Source organism: Halichondria panicea, chromosome 9 (genome assembly GCF_963675165.1).
Source record: "Halichondria panicea chromosome 9, odHalPani1.1, whole genome shotgun sequence".
Taxonomy (NCBI): Eukaryota; Metazoa; Porifera; class Demospongiae; order Suberitida; family Halichondriidae; genus Halichondria; species Halichondria panicea.
In genome coordinates, this window is record NC_087385.1 from 1,683,784 (window position 1) to 1,705,842 (window position 22,059).

At 41.9% G+C, this 22,059-nt stretch overlaps 1 protein-coding gene and 1 long non-coding RNA gene across 5 annotated transcripts in view; one reads left to right on the top strand and one right to left on the bottom strand.

Moving 5' to 3' along the window:
* The window catches only part of LOC135341040 (chromodomain-helicase-DNA-binding protein 8-like), a 39,560-nt gene that overhangs the window by 13,393 nt on the left and 4,108 nt on the right, over window positions 1-22,059 (bottom strand). For all 4 annotated transcript variants that reach the window (XM_064537507.1, XM_064537508.1, XM_064537505.1 and 1 more), the window contains exons 4-23: window positions 21,587-21,943; window positions 21,055-21,176; window positions 20,576-20,741; window positions 20,248-20,337; window positions 19,782-19,922; window positions 19,268-19,606; window positions 18,612-18,767; window positions 12,285-12,485; window positions 6,239-6,470; window positions 5,425-5,537; window positions 5,017-5,178; window positions 4,796-4,876; window positions 4,366-4,522; window positions 3,356-3,492; window positions 2,610-2,751; window positions 1,923-2,136; window positions 1,527-1,596; window positions 1,336-1,424; window positions 1,076-1,166; window positions 180-287 (exon numbers count right to left, since the gene is read on the bottom strand). In XM_064537507.1, coding sequence (XP_064393577.1) covers window positions 180-287; window positions 1,076-1,166; window positions 1,336-1,424; window positions 1,527-1,596; window positions 1,923-2,136; window positions 2,610-2,751; window positions 3,356-3,492; window positions 4,366-4,522; window positions 4,796-4,876; window positions 5,017-5,178; window positions 5,425-5,537; window positions 6,239-6,470; window positions 12,285-12,485; window positions 18,612-18,767; window positions 19,268-19,606; window positions 19,782-19,922; window positions 20,248-20,337; window positions 20,576-20,741; window positions 21,055-21,176; window positions 21,587-21,943 — 3,168 coding nt within the window. The remainder of the gene's footprint in view (window positions 1-179; window positions 288-1,075; window positions 1,167-1,335; window positions 1,425-1,526; window positions 1,597-1,922; window positions 2,137-2,609; window positions 2,752-3,355; window positions 3,493-4,365; window positions 4,523-4,795; window positions 4,877-5,016; window positions 5,179-5,424; window positions 5,538-6,238; window positions 6,471-12,284; window positions 12,486-18,611; window positions 18,768-19,267; window positions 19,607-19,781; window positions 19,923-20,247; window positions 20,338-20,575; window positions 20,742-21,054; window positions 21,177-21,586; window positions 21,944-22,059) is intronic.
* Window positions 6,461-8,846, top strand: LOC135341048 (uncharacterized). Its single transcript, XR_010396517.1, has 2 exons — window positions 6,461-8,571; window positions 8,660-8,846. It is a non-coding gene; the product is annotated as an uncharacterized LOC135341048 (long non-coding RNA).

A 22,059-nucleotide genomic window follows, 5' to 3' on the forward strand; every position in this document is an offset into this window, starting at 1 on the left:
CACCCTTAGGAAGGCCAATCGCGATAAACACAGCACCCAGGTCCCAAATGAACCTGAAGCCACCTCCACGTATAATGGCCAAAACTTTGTTTCCCAAGGTGTGTTCCCACTGTTTTGCTAGGGCCACCGTGGCTATCCTGACATCACAGAATTAGATACGACTATAATATCATAGGTACCTTGTTGGCTAGCTCGTCCAGGTCCAGGTTGGCTTTCTCCGCCCACTTTTGCCAAAAGTTAGGATCGTCAATACTAATGTCTGTGGATCCATCAGCCGAGAACGAGGCCTGCATAGGAATAGGGGAATGGGAATGAAACATAATGCACATCCTAAGCAGCTACATGTATAGTATACATATGGTACAAGTCTGAAGAGCCCACACAATATACTGTTTCAAACCCTAACTACCGATCGTAACATTTAACTCGCTTGCTCAATAACAAGGGCTGGTTCGGGTACAGCTACTACAGTGATACACTCAATAACCAGGGCTGGTTCGGGTACAGCTACTACAGTGATACACTCAATAACAAGGGCTGGTTCGGGTACAGCTACTACAGTAATACACTCAATAACCAGGGCTGGTTCGGGTACAGCTACTATAGTGATACACTCAATAACCAGGGCTGGTTCGGGTACAGCTACTACAGTGATGCACTCAATAACCAGGGCTGGTTCGGGTACAGCTACTACAGTGATACACTCAATAACCAGGGCTGGTTCGGGTACAGCTACTACAGTGATACACTCAATAACCAGGGCTGGTTCGAGTACAGCTACTACAGTGATACACTCAATAACCAGGGCTGGTTCGGGTACAGCTACTACAGTGATGCACTCAATAACAAGGGCTGGTTCGGGTACAGCTACTATAGTGATACACTCAATAACCAGGGCTGGTTCGGGTACAGCTACTACAGTGATACACTCAATAACAAGGGCTGGTTCGGGTACAGCTACTACAGTGATACACTCAATAACAAGGGCTGGTTCGGGTACAGCTACTACAGTGATACACTACTTGCAGTGACATGTACACTGTATTTATAAGAGTTGCAGTTGTAGAGGTCTCACTTTGGCAAATGTTGATCCCTTTCCCTCCGACTCCAGTTGGATGACCTGCGTCCTTCTCTCCAGGATTTGGTCAATGTCTTCCTCACAAAACCTAAGGGGGGGGGGGGGGACAAAGTGCTATTATCCCACTAATCTATTTGAGTAGCACGTACAGAACCGTTTCCTAACTCATTGTATGGTCAGAGCTTACAAGTACATGTATTGTGACCTCTCTAAACCACCCCTGGCCCACTCACGTAAGGCCACTCCCCCTCACTCACTTGTTAGCGTCGTCGTCCTCGTCGAGGAGTGCTCCGTACGCTCCCTTCTTGAGCAGATCCTCCACCTCCTTTTTGGTCATCTGGGGTGGCTGCACGGGAGGGATTAAAGAATAGAATCATAATTTATCATAACTGCACTACTGTCGAGGCTAACAGACACACTGGCTGTTGTGTGGTGTGTCTCTACTCACCCCGGATCCAGTGGCGGCTGACCCACTCGACTGCAGCACTGCCTTGTCCAGTCCCAGCTTTAGACTGGCCCTGTGATACAGAAATGCAACTCATCCATTACTGTGCGTACAATGTGCACTGAGTAGGTACCGTCACTGGCACCTCACGTGTACATGTAATTATTGTACGATCTAAATGTACAGATGAGTGCAATTACTAGCACCATGGCAACATAACTCTCTGTTGTTAGATTTACCAGTTGTTAGTGTTGATAATAAACTGTGCATAGAAGTTAGTTAAAGTCTTTCAAAACGAAGCTACTAAATGCTTTTCAAAAGCTGTTTTTGTTTACAGATTATGTGCCAAGCGTGGTGACAGTATAGCAAACAGTTATGAACCACAAGCACGTTTCTCACCTGTCAAACATGTCTCGCTCGTACGTGTTGCGAGTGATCAACCTGTACACTTTGACGGGTTTGTTCTGACCAATCCGATGACAGCGAGCCTGTGCCTGGAGGTCATTCTGAGGGTTCCAGTCAGAGTCATAGATGATGACCGTGTCAGCTGCTGTGAGGTTAATACCGAGACCGCCCGCACGAGTACACAGCAGGAACACAAAGCGATCAGAATCTGGGGAGGGGGGAGGGGGGAAGGATATTCATGTGCTGTATTTCTGACTGGCAGCCGCACATCAATCTACATACAACATACACTACAGTAAAATGTATAATCATGTGTGTGTTGTGTATGCTTGCCCATAATCAAAATAATTATGGTCTGGTTATGGTCATCACTCATGGTTCCACGGTTTCATCTTTGTTGTATGCACAAAACAGGCCACCTCTGTACATGTGTATACAAACCTTGTTCCCCAAAGGTGCCCCATATAAAAAGGGTTACACTGACACAACACTGCACATGCAAGCATAGAATAAACAGGGATGTGGCAAGAATTTCAATCTTCATAAATTTGCCTTTTTTAACAGCCAACATGTGGTAAACTAGGCCTAAGAGGTGGTTATCACCGACTACCACCGACCAGTGTGGGTAGATCTCTGAATATTGAGGCTGGCTAATATACGTATGTTAAGAGAGTGACTCACTTGGTTTTGAGAACCTGTCAATGGCCGCCTGCCTCAGTGGTCCTCGTACATTACCATCGATCCTCTCGTAGAGGTACCCCCTCATTCTCAGGAAGTCCTCCAGCATGTCAAGGCACCGCACCATCTGGGAGAACACGAGCACCTATAGGGATGTGTGTGTGTGTGTGTGAGGGTGGTGTGTGTGTGTGAGGGTGGTGTGGTGTGGGGAGGGTTATGACGTGAGGGGGTACTCATTTAAGAGTTCACTTTTCGCTTAGCTTAGCAAGACAGATGTGATTGTGCTCCTAACAACTACAGTGTATATTACAGGTTGGCTGTCCATAGCTAGAGGCAACAGTAACTTCAGGTTGAATAGTCACCGCTTCATGTATGTAGACAAGTACTGTATCCTCAGACAGACATTACAATCACATGCTCCCAACTCAAGTTATGCATGGGCACTCAAAGAATCAAGCTGTAAAGACTAGGCCACTCCAAGTGATACCCTGGTTTCTGGTCCTGAAGTTTTTCTAATTGCATGCGGGCGGGCGGCGCTTCTCATTATGTCATTATCAATTTCACCTTATGAATCTCATTATTTTGCAAATGAGTATCATTATCACACTATTTGTACCACATGGACCATTCTGCGCATGCGTAGTAGAAATAATGAGATAGAAATCCAAAAATAAAATCTGATGCGGGCGGTGGACCAGAAACCAGAGTATCACTTGGAGTGGCCCTATAAAGATGCTTTGCTAGCTCACCTTGTGTCCATTGGCCTTGAGCTTGGGCAGTAGTTTGCTGATGAGGACCAGTTTACCAGACGCCTGAACCAGACACTCGGTCTCTGGACTATTCGGGTTGCGTCGCTGGTAGTCAGCCACTATTGTCTGCTCCGCTCCTGCGAGGGGGGAGGGTACATGAGGATAGGGGGAGGGGCAAGAAATCATCAAATTTAATTGCTGACCTCCTCGCACACACTTGATAGGGCAAACTTAAACTTTTAAATGACTCCCTCTATTCTCGCAAAATCTGTCTTGCTACATGTAAATAGTAATACACAACTCATGCAATGCACAAATCAAATACATTTTCCTAGGAACCTGCTTAGTAATAAAACAGTGATTCAGAGTACAAGGCGAAGCTTCTAATACCTTACAGTACTACTCGTTAATCGAAAGTAATTTATGTATTAGTTAATGTACATGTAGAGTGGTTTATGACAGTAAACCTCCTGATCACGAGGTATACATATTTTCCCTTGGAGGTGTAAATTTACGACAGCTAAACCTACATGTAGCTGGGCGTGGCCCGGCCAACCGTTCTGACGGGTGGCTGGGGATATGCTTATATAGGATTTGTACTGCTGTGTTATGCAATACTGCTCGCATCATGAATAAAATTATACACTGCATATCCGGTTATGAATATCAATGTGAATAGTAAAAAATACTGCAATCTGATTGGGCTGCACTGAAAATCCTATATAAGCATGTCCCCGGCCTGGCCTGGCCACACCCAGCTAAGTTAAACCCACTAGACCACATGGTAAAAGTGTAGTAGGTAGGAAATATTTTAAGAATAATGGTGAGATTCAAACAGGAAAGGCTTCCCTCTATATGTATAGTTTCCTACACAATTAACCTAGTTATTAGCAACATGAAACTTGGAGACTAGGCTAATATGGCTAAGTTTCCCTATTACCAAAAAACCCTACTAAGTATAACATGCATGACCATCAACTTAATTCATTGAACAGTGTACTCTCACACACCCTGTATGAGGAATGGATGGTTGCAGCACTTGCGTAGCTCCATCATGACGTTGAGGAGGGAGGGCATGACCCCGCCCCCTCCCGGTTTGGACAGAAACGTAAAGTTCTTCTCCAGAATGGCACGATAGTACTGCTTCTGACTCACCGTCAACTCTACCTACACAGAGTGCACGGGCAAGTAAATAGAGGGATGTACATGGCAAGACACAAGAAACTACATGTATACATTCTGATTTGATACTAGCTGTGGAACCTCCAATAAAGAACCCTCCAAATAGCCTATAAAGGATAGTGCTTCCGAATAAAGGGCAGCCTCTCTGCAGTCTATATACAAAAAACAAAATTGGGTTTTATTGGCCTCAAAGTGTCTTTATTCAGAGGTTCCATTAAAAAAAACAAGAGCCATCAATATGACAGTCATGTGACTGACCTCGACAATGGTCTCCTCCTTTGGTGCCAAACTCTTCTCCACGTCCTCTTTCAGTCGACGCAGCATCATCGGCTTCAAGATCTGAGAAGGTGGGAGAATTATTATTTTCACCCATATGACACCGCAAATGTATGGCATAACAACAATTACACCACATAACAGGTTGAGCTCGTCCACCTGCCATCTAATCACATGACACAACAGACAGTCATATGACTCACTGCCTTGAGCTCGTCAACCTGCTCCTCCGTCTTGAGCTCTCCAAATTGCTGCAGGAAGGTCAGGTGAGAAGTGAAGGTGCTCGGCTCCAGGAAGTTGAGTAAACTAAACAGTTCCTCCACGCTGTTCTGCAGGGGAGTGCCCGTCAGCAGGACTCGGTGCTCCTGAGAGTGGTATGTGTGTGGGGGGCACATGTTAGTATGCAATCTTGATGTGGTGCTACACAAATGTCATGTTGATTATCATTAAAAGTGAACGGAAACCCTGGGCCCATCCATTGTTACTGATAAGGAAGGGCTGAACACATTCTCAGAGTAGCAGACATCAATCAACACTGTGTGGAGCACATTAGCTACACCCACAACCACACCCACTGGCAGGTTGCTCAACCAATCCCCTCTCCGACTGACCATGTCAATGGCTTTGAGCTGATCAAGTAGTTTGCAGTTTCTGTTCTTGAGTCTGTGGGCCTCATCAATAATCACCACCCTCCACTGAATGTACGCCAGCTCACTGTCATCAGCTGTGTGTGTATGTGTGTGTGTGGGAGGGGGGGGGGGTAAATTTAAGATTTGTGAAGACAATTAAGCTGTCCGGTTATGTGTGCTATCAGGAGTACATGAAGGTACTCCTTGTGCTACCACATACTTTACTATGAGGAGTACATGAAGGTACTCCTTGTGCTACCACATACTTTATTATGTGTGCTATCAGGAGTACATGAAGGTACTCCTTGTGCTACCACATACTTTATTATGTGTGCTATCAGGAGTACATGAAGGTACTCCTTGTGCTACCACATACTTTATTATGTGTGCTATCAGGAGTACATGAAGGTACTCCTTGTGCTACCACATACTTTATTATGTGTGCTATCAGGAGTACATGAAGGTACTCCTTGTGCTACCACATACTTTACTATGAGGAGTACATGAAGGTACTCCTTGTGCTACCACATACTTTATTATGTGTGCTATCAAGAGTACATGAAGGTACTCCTTGTGCTACCACATACTTTACTACGAACTCAGCTGAATAGGTTTTGCTGTAATTTAACACAATTTGGCTAGCTACCATTTGCCATAAATTATATATCGATTAAATTATGCATGTGTATTTATAGCTGCTACTATAGCAAATCTCTGATACATGTAGCTGAGATTTCATTGTAGAGAGAAAAATTGATCCCTTTCAAACTCATAAACAATACATTGCTGGACTTACAGAGGATGACCTCGTAGGTTGTGATGATGATATCAAACTTGTACGTGTTTGGGATGATCTTTCCACTGTCGTCACGGTGATAGAGTTCATACTCGTGGATGAGGCGTCGGCTGTAGGCACTGCCATGGTAGACAATAATATTGAAGTCCGTCCATAACTCTGCCTCTCTCTGCCAGTTGGCGATGGTTGAGAGGGGGGCAATGACCAGGAACGGCCCTTTGATGCCAGTGTTCTGTGTGTGTGTGTATGTGTGTTGAAACAATATTATGATCTGACCATGCAGTGTTTAGTGTATCCATCTCTCCTCTAATATTACTTATAATATGTATGTTGCACTGAGCAAGCCGTCTACTTGTAAGGAAAAACAGACAGGACATAAAGATGCTCGACTTTGCACCAATTACTGGGGTATTTTCATAATTATACACAATTATATTCATAGACATCGATTGTCTACATAAGTGAAGCAATGCACTGGATAAAAAAAACAGTTTGTGATATTGAAGTCTGACCATCTCTCAAAATGATGCTCCCAAAGCCTAACTTCTCCTATACTACCTACGAATACATAGAGAGTCTTCCAGTACTCATATTTCCGCTTATATTTTTCATAGTAAGCCTTTTTGTTACTTGTCTTGCAGAGAAAAAATATACAGTAAAAAACGTTTTTCTGGACATTTTCTATGGACCTCCGTTGGCAGTACTGACCTCTATGCCTGGAACAAAAAGCAAGGAAAGAAAGTTCTATATTGCTTCAAATGAGGTATCAGGTTTTGTTTCTTGGTGCTTGTATTTTATAGGGATGCTGTTTGTGCCAAGTTCCTTTATTGTTTTCTGGGACCTCTTCGTTTTCACCGAGTCTCTTGTTTGTGACGATCTAACAATAGATTGCTTCTCTTCACCGTCGTACGAAATTGTGAACAACTGTACCGACTACAAGGACTTAGATGTCGAGTTTATCTGCTTTCGATTCACCTTTTCATTTGGTATAGGCCTTGCTGCAGTTGGTGGTGTGTTCACAGCTCTGCAAATCATTGTGAAGCTAATATCTCGATTCTGCATATGGTTTTACAAACAAATACCCAAAAAAGGAAGATGGTGTGTGTATGTCTTGATTTCTAGTCTGTCTATTACTGCCAGCATAGTAGATGTTGCGTTGTATAGTTTCGTCTTACCTTATCACTTGTACGAACATTATCCTTTCGCAAAAATCCTTGCTATCTACTGGAAATTTGGTATCTTTGTTCTCACTTTTACTATAAGTGTTTGCACACCATGGCACATCATTACACAAGAACGGGACAATGATCTCGAACAGAATACTACAGATGAACAGCAACCTCCTTACTCAAATGAGAGTGAACCAGAGCAACCTCATTCCCCAGATGAGAGTGAACAGAGCTCGAACCAATCAGCTGAATTGCATGAATCACTTCTTCCAATTGGAAGAAATCGTGCTTTTGCTGTTAATTCACGTCCTCAGAATTCACGTTCTCGAACTTTATCCCGATCACAAGATGCTGATGCTTACCACTTGTTGAACAACCCAGAGATAAATTAAGATTATAGTGAACAATTTTTTTTTTTACATGTGATAGTAAAGTCTAACCTAGCCTCGATTCCAAGCCGCTGAGAAAGGCGGCCTGGTATACACTGTTTACGCATGCGCCAGCTAGAATTACCCAGAATCTGGGTAATCGTAAATTGCAGTATATTTATCAGTATTATTAGTTTGTAAAACATTGATATCCGTTTCATTTATAATGATGTCATTGAAAAAAGAAATCTAGTCCAAGTTGTGTAATGGCTGCTACCTTCTCTTCTGCTCTCGCGTACGCGTTATCCTGTGTTGGAAAACCAGGTCTAGTCTTGAAAGACAAGCAGCTGGAGGCGTTAAAGTGTCTGTACGCTGGTGTTTATGTGGGTACCGTATCGACCGGCTATGGCAAGTCCCAGAGCAAGCCCATATATCTGCTTTCCAGACACTTCCTTTCTTGATTGATGTGAAGCTTGACAGGACCAGTGCACCTCTCTCTGAAAGAAGTGTTGTGATGGTGATTTCTCCTCTTGTTTCTCTGAGTGAAGCCATCTTCAAAGTGTTGGTGTGTCTGTTCGACGTTCAGTGCCATTCTCTCTGGAAGGAAGTATTGTTGTGACATTTGCCGAAAATTGGTCACAGAGTAAGTACGTGGTATCTGCATGATCCGAGAACTGTGTGGCCTGAATGTGTTTACAATCCGAGGGACTTGTGTATCCGATCCGAGGGACTTGTTGCTTGAGTGTGTATCCGGACTTGTTGCTTGAGTGTGTATTAATGGATAGTGCTTTCAATGGTAAATCTATTGTGTAAATCAATAAGTAGCCTCACATTACGTTACGTCACAGCCACTGTACTTATCCACATTTATTTTTTACCCACAGGTTTAACTAATTTCTTATGAGATTAACTTGTTGCCTGAGTGTGTATCCGATCCGAGCCTCAAGTTAATGAATAAATCTACAGAGCTGATGTTTTACTTAGCTGTCTCTGTCTACAGTATATACAGAGAGGTAGCCTCTTCTTTTTCTTTTTTCTGTTCTTTATCACAATAACTGTTTTAACGTTCAATGAGATAAATTACGGTAAATAATAAATTAATTGTCCACCCACACGCCAACAGTAAATACCAGGCCCACTATTCAAGGGGCTGGAGTCGAGGCTAAGTCTAACCATAATTATGAACTGAAAGCATCTGTCTATACTTGTGGTCAGGAAAACAGACGGGTGCTGATCCCTCGGTGGAGGTGTCAAAGCTACATAACATATAAGGCTAGTCGCTTCAAGTTTTATACACACGTTATATCATGCTGAACACTATTAATTTTGCTGCATGCAGCTCAGGCAGAATCCAGAATCATAGGGAAACTCAAAGAGTGGGTAATGATCGACCATGATTGTTAATTGTTAAGAGGATCGATGCCAAAGTCCAAGTATAAATTAATGGCTGCAGCCTTGCAGCTACCGATAGCTAGCATTCTAGTGCAGAGCTAACTACTAAGTGAAATAGCAACACTCCATGGACAGGTTGCTCTATGCACTCTTCTGAAAAGGCTGCAATGGCATTCCAAGTAAGCAAAACTAGGTATGACTCGAGAACCAAATTGCAAATCCACGAATTGAAAACATGACTAGAAGCCTATAGAAACTCTTACACCCACTTTATTTATCCTTGAGCAGCTGTAACAGTCTACACAGACACACTACCGTATAATCGCTTGCGCCATGCGCACTGAGGCATAACCAGAGCACTGCATGACCCTTGGCGGTTTTACATCTCACAACCAGAGTAATTAGTATTACTATATAAACATGGAAACCTAGCAGTAACTAACAACCAGAGGAATGATATACAAAGGACAATCAGATTTGAATGCTTTTGAAAACGGCAGTGGTGCATGGTCAGACATGCACTAGGATTACAGCGTAAGTGGGCCTAGAACATACAAATAAAACACCTGACATGCACTGGGAGTCCCGGACCGTTAGTAGGATCACAACTAGAGCCCTAATTAAAGTGCAAACCCTCGGCTGGTGACATGAATATGAAGAGTGATAAATGCAGTGCATGTAGTGATGTTATCCTGTATGACTTGACTGTCTAGCACAGCAACTCAGGAGCCAATAAAACTAAACCAGACTGGAGGCATGCTGAAACATTTGAGAATAGCCTGTCAGGGTTTTAGTGATACATAGATATATGCACTGTGGACCAGGATCACAGCAAAGAAGCCTGGAGTCTCAGAAAAGTATGGCTCCTGGAGTAGGATCCCAGAGTCAGACAACAAACCAGTCACAAAATTTTAGCTTTCTATTGTAGTGACCCTTTTCCATTGTTCTTGGTACGGGGTCACTTCAGCTGTAAATACGTAGTCTGTCTCAAATTAAAGGCCGCGTGTAGTTAGCTGCCACGTGCAGGTTCAAGCTTCTTAGCTTCTTAGATTTTGCTCGCTTTTATATGACAACGAAGCTTTAACATCGAAATCTTCCACTTTTAAAACTAATAACTTGTTGTGTGGAGGCTATCCATGCTGTAAACGCAGTGCTATGGCATCCAGGTGAGTAGACTCACATATCACAAACAAACGACAAACAAACCGAAGTACTACATACTATACCCGTGGCGGCCCACGCGCGCCTTAGGAAACCCTGCTTAGTCGACATAGTAGCCATATCAAAGTCATAGCAAGTAGGAGGTGATACTTACTGGTGATGAAGATGCAGGAATGAACGTAAAAAATCACTTTGTGTAATTTTCCAGGCTTTTGTGAATCTTTCCTCAGACCAAGTTACTAAGTTAGTAAGCCAATTCTAGGCTACTCACTCACAGCTAAATGGCTTAAACATGTGTAGGTTGTATTATTGGTTATGGAATGAGAAAATCTACAATATGTATCGTTTTCTTATAATTGTGATTATGTTACTCATTACTTACGGTTTATACTGTGGCTTGAGAACCACTTTCCATCATCTCAATTTCCTCTTTGTACATCAAAGAGCAAAGTTACGATCAGGAAGAGTAAGAAAACAAAGACAGAAAGCCCCTACGATCTCACCCAAGACACTAGACAGGGTTTATATTATGAACTAAATTGAACCAACCGTAGGATTAAACATTGTACGAAAAAGTTAATATAAAAAACAGCTCTTTTCTCAGAAGGGGGAGGGGGAAGAGAGAAAGAGGTCTGGAGACTATTGCAGCACTTCTGTGTGCTCTTGGAAATTCTTCAGCTTCTCCTCAGTTTCTAAAATGGAGTGTCCCATAGGAAGACTATAGAAAGTCCTCGTCCTCCTGAAGAGCTGCTATTATAGCTGCTCTAACTACTTTGACTGCCTTAATTTGTTATTTATACTAGTCTACTGTTATGCGATAATTTACGGAGCAAGCAAATGCGGTTGTTTTCCCGTAATCATGGGCGTTTCCAATCCCTGTTCCTCTAATATTTATGCCTAAACAGACCACTCTCTATATAATACAGCCAAGTGTTTAATAAGCCTCAACATCTCCATAGCATGTATTTCAACCAGTGTTAAGCATGTCTTTTTTTTTTTTTTACTATGTCCAATGCTGAACCAAGGATGATCAGCTATCCGGGACCTAGATGATAATTACAGCTTTCACTATTGAAGTGTTATATAGCTGAACAGACACCATAAACACCTAAACCTTGGGAAGTGCCCTTTGAAATAATATTACATTGTATGAAAGCTAAAAATAGTAGTTTCAGGGTAATCTTTACCCCGAGAACATATTTAGTATTAGTATCGTTCCCAGCCGAGTTGTCTCTAAAATAACGCTAGGTCGCCAACTAGGCCTGGTATTGATTGTATCTGGATATGGTTAGGAACTAAAAACAAAAGAAGAGAGATTTTGCAAGAACAACACACGACAATGTAAAGTTTAATCTGAACAAGTTAAAGTTGCCAAAGCTAGCTAGCTAGATAATCTATCGCTAGACATTTTTAATTGAGAGCATATATACACGTAGCTTATTTTTAAAGGAAACAAAATGTGAAGAATCTTTGCTTTTGTTTCTGGTTCCTGCCATGCCCATATACATACCAGATCGTATTTTTCACTCTATTAAAGAAAAATCGGCCTGGGAACGAGGCTAATTTAGTATGAGCGTAGCAGTTTTGGAGGACAATATATTTGTTCTACTACGTGATAAAACACAATCTGCAATTTCCTATAAACAGAGAGAGGGTATATTTTGTTTGCCTAAGGGAGAGTTAAGGGACACAGTTGGGGGGGAGGGAAGAGCCACAGAAATACAAGTCGTTAGTGAGCAATTTGAGACACAAAAGTACTGTTCATTGATTATAACGTCAGTGCATTTATTTTCTAACTGAGGTTCTAGGGTGAGGCACTTAAACGCCAATCTCGTTTGAACCATCGTTGACTCATCAGCTCTTAATCGAGACCAGGCGTTTATTACAGTCCGATTGAGGAGATACGGTAAAATTGACATACATGTATAATTATAGCCTACATGCACTGTAGCTCACATAAATCTCCTGCAGGAGGGCGATGGACTGCACTGTCTTTCCCAGGCCCATCTCGTCAGCCAGGATACAGTTCTGACGAGTGTACCAGTTGAACAGGAGCCAGTTGACACCCTCCAGCTGGTATGAGCGCAGTTTATTCCCCTCTCGATATTCGATAGTCTTGACGGGCTTGAAACCAGATGGAGGAGGTCTCGAGACAAACTGGAGGGAAGAAAGAGAACAAAAATTGTATGGTTTAGTACAAACTAATTAGAGACCTTTACCCAATACATTACCCATTTCTAAATGTGCCAGATACCACATTATAGAGGGAAACTTTCGTAGGTGAACATTTTAGCTATTTGGCTCGAGAGCCCTCAGAAGATGTTTGTGGGTTGTAATATTCTTGTTTCAATGCCAGGAAGCCACACTCACCAAGAACTTTGCATGTGAAATACCGGTGCGTGGGAGTTTATCCTTACTGCCTGTCATCGAAAAACGTGAAATGTTACACCTCAGGGAAATTTCCCGCTATCGTATATTATTTTGAGGGTGAAAAACCTTTGCGAATGAGCCAAATCAGCAGAAAATTTGATCTTTTGCGATCAACTATTGCGTTCTGGCAAGGATCGTGTGTATTTACTAGTAATAACTTAGGCATTGCTTTTTTTGTTGTTTCGAATTGATCAACCCCCCCCCGCAAAGTTCGCATATGTTTGATGCTCGCAAAACATTCTAATAATACGATATACAATAATCAATAACATGCACATCATATCACAGCACAGTGTAAACGATAATGTATAACAAAACACAAATGAAAGTAGAGTCAGTTTTTTATGAAACTATCAATGATAACACTTAGTGGCCTAAGAGTAGGTGATTTGACACTGGACAACTTCATCTCATTCTCATAAGCGGGTGCAAGGTTCAATCGTCTGAGCAAAGGTGCGAGGATTTTGGGCAAGAATAGAAACAGCTCACTGAAGAGCACAAGACAACAGTACATTGCACCAATGGCTAGCTTGCTTCCCACACTGTCCCCACTAAATCTGAGCAAAGCCCATAGTGACCCGCAAACAATCGCTAATATGGTACAAGATGTGGTGTAGATGCTGACTTTCTTGGTGTCCTTGAAATTTTCCTGCTTGATTTTCCTCGTCATAATGGAAACAAAGATCAGAATTAGACCAATGACAATACTATAGCCGTATACAAGCCCAAGCCATACAAAATAGTCTCTGGACTGACACTGCTGCACAGTATTGTACAAAACACTTCTACCATCCTTCCTTACCAGTCTGTCAATGTCTTCTAAATTGTACGAGTCCACCGCAATCCAAATCACAAGTAGTACAATCTTTCCTCCAACCACAACACCAATGAAACACAGTAAAGAGTAGTCTTTCCAGAACCTTCCAGTTCGTCCATGAAGCGCGAAGATTCTCCAAACTCGTAAAACCTTCACCAGTAGAGTTGTTAATATTATATCTACACCAACAGCCACAAAATAGATTTCAATATTACATCTAGCTATGCGAGCGGAATGAGACAACAAGATAAATCCATTGCTAACAAATAGGGTTAGAGCACCCGACAAAATGAGATAGCATCCTAAGAACATAAGCAAACTTAGAGAGACACTGCTGGCTTTGATTTCAGGCTCTTTCCTAAAACAGACAAACAGTAAGAGAAGAAGTGTAGTTAACGCGAAACAAATACAAGTTACAGCCACTGTAAACTGTACCACTTCAGGAGGAAAGAGGACATAATTACGGGAAATGTTCTCTTGTAAACCAGGTACATCAAAAGTCACATTCAATGAAATTTTTTTAGTTTGTGAATCAAAATATCCAACGCTTCGACTATCGTTCGATAAAATCTCCAGTGTTTGGTCCACGTAAGCATAGTTACGGACAAAAGGTGACGTATCCAGTTCCTTGCTAATTAGCTGTGACATATTGTCCATTTTTCCCGGAATATTGTAGAGGCTGCCAAATGAACGAGTGGAGGAGTTCAAAGCTGTAGACAACACCCATAACGAGCGGTAGACAAAGTTCTGAGTACCAGTGACACTAACACACACTTCAGGACCAGGGGAAATATTCGTACTATTGAACAGATACCGAAAAATCAAAGCATTTTCACTTGGAAAAGAAACATCACTATTTGGTTCATACTCAAGCAGAATCCAAACATAAAGCAAACCTCTTTGTTCAGCACCAGAGATCACATGACTACTCAGTGGTAACGGGAGAAGAGACAAAAACACAAATGATTCAGAATCCTCCAACAAATTCAACGTATCATTTATAGAGTTTGGTTCGACACGAATCAGAGAGACTTCCACACCGGCATGGAGCTCCTTCACTAGTGACAGAAAGCGGTGGGCAGCTCCCAAGTGTACAGGACCATCAGTGTGTAGTAGGCCCACTCTAGGCCATTGCTTATCGACAAGCAAGTACACAGCAGCCTCGATATGTAGAGAAAGAGAGGGTACAGGTGTGTACAAGTTTGGATGACGACTTTTGTTTGTATCCGAGACTAAGTCAACCACTTGAGTGATTCCCAGTTGATCTGCAATCGGTAGTAGCAACCGCGCCAAACTTCTGTCCATTTGCCCAACGATACCAACGAGTTTGACTTCAGGTGATAACAATAGGTCATAGAACTCAATTACAGCTTTGTATGTATTCGATTCCAATGTTAGTATGGGTATCAACTCCAGAGAGTAACTGTTCAATACATCAGTACAATTGTTGACTTCATTAGCAGCTTGATATCCGGAGGACAGTAGCCTTTGAGTTTGGTATGACAACGCCTCTTTCGATTCATAACTTGGTAGAAACAATGCAACGTGAAGTAGAGTCTTGCTAGTGACAGCACTGACTAAGGCTAGATAGAAGAACAACACAATGATTCTTGACATCTTCTTAGCTAACTAACAATGGCTTTTGTAGCTAGTTAGCTAGCTACAACAGTACAAGACTAGACTTCCTGTGAGCTACAGCTGCATGGTTTCCATTATCAATAAACAATCTAATACAACAATGACCCATACCAGAGGAATTTACTTTGAAGTTTCTGTAAATAGTATTCATATAGGAAGCTTGAACAAACTCAAAGGTGTTTACCAGGAAGTACCTGTGGCGTTAGGATGCCATAGGGTGCACAACAACCACACCAGTTGCCAGGCGGGCAAATATTTACTAAAATGTTTGCTAAGTAGGTTAATAATATCTAGCTAGTTCCGTCCTGTAGCTATTGCAGTAATTATAGCGTCTGCAATAAGCATAGTAATCTAATGTTTAATTGTAATTAAACATTAGATTACAAACATTATTAAAACATTATTAAAAGTTCTTGCGGTTCATATGCTTGTGTATAGCAACTCTATGCAACCTAATACATCTGGAGAACATGTTACATATACACACTGTGTCATCAATGAGCTCACAACGTAAGCTTCCTCATATTACATTACCATGGAACACAACACTGATTCAAAACATGGGTGCAGTGTTAGTGGAAGTGATGACTCAGTACTAGTAACACAGCAAAGTGTAGCCTGCTTATTGCGGTTACAAACAATCTCAACTATGTGGTGTTTGCCTCGTGGTTTATCAGATTACAGATTACACTCTCGCCTCCCTCTCTACTCTAGCCATGCACACCCCATGCAAAGACTATTGTGGCATATATAATTCAGCACAATGCATCACCTAAAAGGAATTGTGGTATCGAAATTTAGTGGAAGGAGGCCACAGGCTAATTAAATCAGAATGTCAGTTATTTCACATGGGTAATTTCCGAGAGCCAAAACATTTGTTAGTTCGTGGATATTTTTTCAGTTGATCAATAATCGCTTCATTCATGGGTAAAATATTCGTGCTCAATGTTTTGGCATCTGCTAGTAAGCATGGTCAAGTTTTGTATGTCTGGCAACAAATTAGTTAGCATCATTGGAATGCTGCAACAAATCAGATTAATAATTAGTGGTCAATTCCATCAGGTCAACCTTAATTCCAGGTAACAAGCAGGGGAGGACAAAACAGGCGTATGCGTAAAACATTTGTCAGTAATATAATTATACACACTGTAAATTTCACGACAATTTACAGTACACATGCAGAGGAAGAATACGTGAGACCTTAGTTGTACATACATGTAGAATGTTCATGCACACATTGAATGGCAGCCTTCAAAGACACTAGAATTGGTGAAGAATCAGTTCAAAGAGGCCTTCCAGATAAGCTTGGTAAACTGTTAGTGCTGCCAGTTTTTACGGTGACATTGAAAGTAAAATCCCAAGAAAACCAACAGTGGCTGTGATAAAGAAGTGGCCTGCTAATACAGACCAGTGGCTGTGATAAAGAAGTGGCCTGCTAATACAGACCAGTGGCTGTGATAAAGAAGTGGCCTGCTAATACAATACAGACCACTTGTGAGTAATACTAAAGCTATAACAATTTAATACCAATGATCGAGCTATAAAACAGCGAAATAGCACAAAAATTTAATATGCCACCTTAAGGTAGTGAGAGTGGTGGACTCTCAGCTTGTAGTTTATGAATAAGTTCATGAGTGTTAAGTCTAAGCTTAAAGCTTTCAGGAGCTTGTCAAACATGAAAGGTTTGTTGAATAAAAGGCAGCCAGGGTTTGTAGCAGATACACTTGCCATAACTAGTAGGGCTATATTTATGATATTTCAATAGTTTTTGACTAGCTTGCTTAGTTATTCTTTCCCATGTTTTGTAAAAAAAATTGTTTGCAATTGTACATGCATGGGTCTTGTGATATCGATATCTATTCATGCATTCCTGCCCTTGTGTATAGGGGAATATCGTACATGTATATAGTGTAAATAGCCATGGCCACTATAGGCCATACAAAATGACATAATTATTTGCGTATTCTTAGAAAGCTATAGATGGACTAGGAATTAAAGCTATAATTATTGGCAACATATCAATGACACTGCCTTCCTGTGCCTTATATATATACATAGAAGTGGCTTTAAGTAGCATTTGCATATTCTAAGAATCTTAATGTAGGTTCTCATAATGGCATTTAATTGTATTAGTCATGGCTACTTACGTATTTCAACTATAGTGGAATGCTACATGTATAAATTTAAGCAATTGCACCAAACTGACAGCTAGCACTGGTGAGCTTTAATGGCTACCGTATGGCGGGTATTTTTTGTGGGGTAAAATCTTTGTTATTTTTGGAAAGCTGACCTATACGGTATAGCATATCAGCTATATAGTAACTCCTGAACCGTACAAGGAAGCCCTTGATCTTTTCAATGAATTCTTTCTTCCCTTAAACCCGGTACATATAGAGCTGTCGGATGCACTACAAAGAATGATCAGGAACATTTCAATTATCTGAAGCAAGGCTGGTCCTGAGCTGGTAAAATGGTTGGTGTAAGGATAACTACATGTAGGTGTTCTGAAACGATAACCAAACTGCCAGACACCACGATCAATGTGGTTGGCCAAAAGATTGCGAATGGTCTGCAATCAGAATTCTTATGAACTCTGCAATGCATGACAAAAATATATTAACAATCTACCAAGAAAACAAAAATTAGATGCTGACGTTGTTAGGGCTTAATTAGCCTCGATTCCAGGCCGCTCTCAATTGATCCCAGCCCCTCTAGTGAGAGGGGCTGGGATCGAGGCTAGGGCTTAATGTACATTGCGATTACCGTAAAGCTAGGAATTGCTACTGAACTCACATGAAGCGAACACTAGATCATGGTGTGAAACTTGGTTTTACCTTTGCTGGAGTAGTTTGCGGTAATGCTTATTCCAATCGAATATTTGAGAAGCTAAAATTCGAGAAGGTGAAAAGCCCCATGCACAAGGCAGTTATAAGTTACGTGACAGTTTAGTAGGTATTATTTGACTAGCTGCTATAATTTGTGAGATAAAAATATACTTTGTACTGTTATAGCACACATACAATGTACATACGCTAGAGAATGTAGCTGCGCATCCACTTTCCAGATCTGGTTTTTCCCAGCAGAGATATAACAATGTAATAACTGATACTACATGCATGCATATTTGCTAAAAACTACAAACGCTCTGTCAATCTTAAATACAACCTACTGGTTGTAATAATACGTGAGAAGAGCGCCCACAAAAAGTATGCCACACAAAAAGTACGTACATGTAATGTATGTAACCATACAAGTATTATTGACTAACAACATGCAAACTTAATTTACATTAACTTCCCAAGAAGTTTGCCCACAGTCAACCAACCTACTAACACATTATAATTATGTACTATAATGTGTAATGTACTACACATTACAATGGTGTTGGGGCTACTGACCGTGCAGTGGGAGGGGATAGGGGGTGTGGTCCGTATGCCATAGAGTCGGATGGCCTCATTATCCACGTCCTCCATTAACTCCCAGGTGGAATCCTCGTAGGGCAGGGAGCACCACTTGACCAGGAAGTGAGTCACTACTTCTCCATTAACCTCCTCCTAAATAACGATATAGCTGCGTTTAATGCTCCACCCATAAAACATGTCATACATTAATTTTGTGACAGGTTAGATAGATGCCTGATTTACTCCGGTGGATTAACTAGAGCACTGAAGTGCTAACCCTCGGCTGTTGACATGATCTATACCAAAATAGTGTTATACAATAAATGCTGAAACAATCAAATCATAATTCTACTTTAGTGACCCTGTTCCATTGTTCCTGGTACGGGATCACTTTAGTTGTAAATACGTACCTCGAATACGAACGCATGTAGCTAGCTAACCATGCAGACAAACGTGCAAGTTCAAGCTTTTGCTCGACAACGAAGCTTTAATATCAAAATATCTTCCACTATTTAAACTAATAACTTGTTGTGTGGAGGCTATCCATGCTGTGAACGCAGCGCTATGACATCCAGGTAAGTAGACTCAGATATTAACCCAACCAAACGACTACTATAACCTGTGGCCACCCACGCGCCTCGGGTTAACAATACCTGAGTGGCCTTGTCCAGTACCCTGTCCACGACTGTGTACTCTGGGTTGAACGTGTCCTCGTCCTCAGCAAACACTCCAAGCATTGCCAGCTTTGTCCGATACCTCTTCACTTTGCCCTCAAATCGCTTGTCCCCAGATAACAATTTATCAAATGTTGCCCATTTGGCGTGCAGGTAAGAGTAGCTCTTGTATTTAACAAAATATTCCTCCATTTTCTCTCCGTATTTTCCTTTTTCTTCGTCGGTGATTGTTTCCCGGATACGATGTGTCAGGATACGCTCCACCACCTCTGCATCCTCTGCAGGGGGCTCAAAGTATATGTCCGAGTATTGGAACCCCTGCAGTGATACAACACAGGATAAATGTTGGTCACAAGAGATACAGTAGGTTACTGAACAGACACAATGACTCCTCAAAAAAGGTCACCACTGTAAAACGACTGCATGAACACCTTGTATCCCAAGAGTGTCAAAGGTCTACTGTATTCACAACGACCTGACAGATAGTACACACCTCAGTGGGATTAATGGGTTTGGCCTTTGACTTGACCTTTGTCCTGCTTGCTCCCTCTGCCTCGTTACTGTACTCCCCATCATCCTCGTCACGTAGGTTATGGCTACTCTTACGAGTCGTAGGTAGGGACACAATCAACTCCTGAGGTGAAGAAACGAAAGGTGCATTTCACAGTGCAAATAAAAGATATACATGTAGATATACATGTACGTACATGTACATGTACATTGTATGTGCAAGCTACTGTACATGTATTACACTTACTTCACATGTAGAATGAGCTACATGTACACACCATTATAATGCTGGAACTGTAAGCTAACCATAAGGATTAAGAACATAATGAAGAGGGAGTTGTTATTGGATGTTGATCGATACAAACAAAAGCAGATGTGCATGTGTTGATGACATGTGTACACATGCAGTACAATAAGGAGCAGAGCATGGGCTATACTACTATATGTACCTGATTCTCATCATCACTGAGCGAGACGTTGACGTCATCAATGTAACGTTTGCGTTGACCAGTGAACCTCTGAGACCTCCGACGAGTCACCTAGGGGGGGGGGGGGTAGAAATTATACAAAGTCAGTTGCTACCTTCTTAGGAAAAAAGACAGAGATACAAATAATAATATACTGTATAACTTCTACAGAACACACATGCAATTAAGAAATGGGCACTTATGCTTGTTTTAAGTACTGCATGTTTTATGCCTTTCAAACAAAAAGCAAGGCCTGTGTAGTGTATTAGAAACATGTACGCCACATATTACACCTAAAAGCTGTTCTCACCATTTCACTGCTTCCCTCTGTGTCCGAATGATCAGACCCTGAGCTTTGAGATCCCACCTCCTCACTTTGAGCACGAGAACCAGACTTAGAGCCACGCCCACCTTTGCTCATTTCCTTCAATCCCCTCCCACGTCGGGCACGCCCTCCACCAGATGGAGTGAATCGACTGAGAGGATAGGAAAAGGTGGGGCTTAGCATACATACAATATACATCTACTCTATGCATCTTACAGCATGTACATTGCAAGCAGTATGTGCATTCAACGACTACATGTACCTTGGTGATAGTAACTATCCGACAGTGACGTCAAATAAATACATACTGTTGTTAAACAGGAAGGTACACGTAGCTAGTGAAATCAATTGACAATTAAGTAGTTATACGTACATGTAGGAGGGTGAACACTTGACTTCACAGCATAATACATGTAGTTTTGGTCTAACTGTTACGTACAGGTGCGCCCTCAGGCATGCCTTACCCTTGCTTAGCCCTGACAAAGGGTGCCTTCTCAGGAGGCTTGCCCTTGGTGGAGGTCTTGCTGCCAGGCTTGCGAGGGGCCACCTTCAGTAGTTTGTAGAGGAGGGTGGGCGACTCAGGAAGCTGGGGGGTGAAGGACAGTATTATTATAATGCACAATAGTATAATAGTTGCCAAAAAGGTCTATGATGCCATTAGGAAGTAAAACCTAACATACGTACATTGTACATTATACTTGTATTATAACAGTTGTATACACTGTACATGCACAACATAATAATACATGCACCGTACATGTACATGTATGTACAATGTACACTGCACCAGCTAGGAGAACAATGTTATAATGTGTTACTGTACTAGTATTGTGGTTACGTACTGTATTGATAGCAAGCAGATGACACTCTACTGATGAGCTTGCAAGCATGCGTACATGTAACACAGTATAATGCACGGAGCTGCTCCCCAGCACAGGCTAAACAGTACATCCATACATGTACATACAATTATGTATCCTATACTGTATTACTTACCGGGGGAGCGTAAGAGACTCTCGCTGGAGGTATATTGGCAGGCTTGTAGGACCCAAGTTTTGGCTTGGCAGTCCTCTCGCCATTTACAGGATTATACAGTGAGTAAGTGTGGTCTCGCAGGTGAGCGGGGAGCTGTATCGGCTCAGGGGGGCTAGTGCCCACAACGTCTATTTCCATCCCATCAAAATCTGCTTGCTCCAATACTGATTTTGCCTGCTGCACTGCTTCGGACTTGGCATGGTAGTAGAGCTCATCCGCCAGTTTTGTAGTAGTGTGGAGGGGTGATGGCGTAACTGTGAGGCCTGAGGGCATGCGTTTCTGGGCCATGGAGCGAGATTTGGGTGAGCTAGAAGAGGACTGTGTGTTGGGTGGGGGGGGTTTGCATTCATGAATCTAATCAACTCTAAATGTACACACATCCACACAATTGAGTGTATGGATTAAAAAGCATACTGTACACATACTTTCTGCAC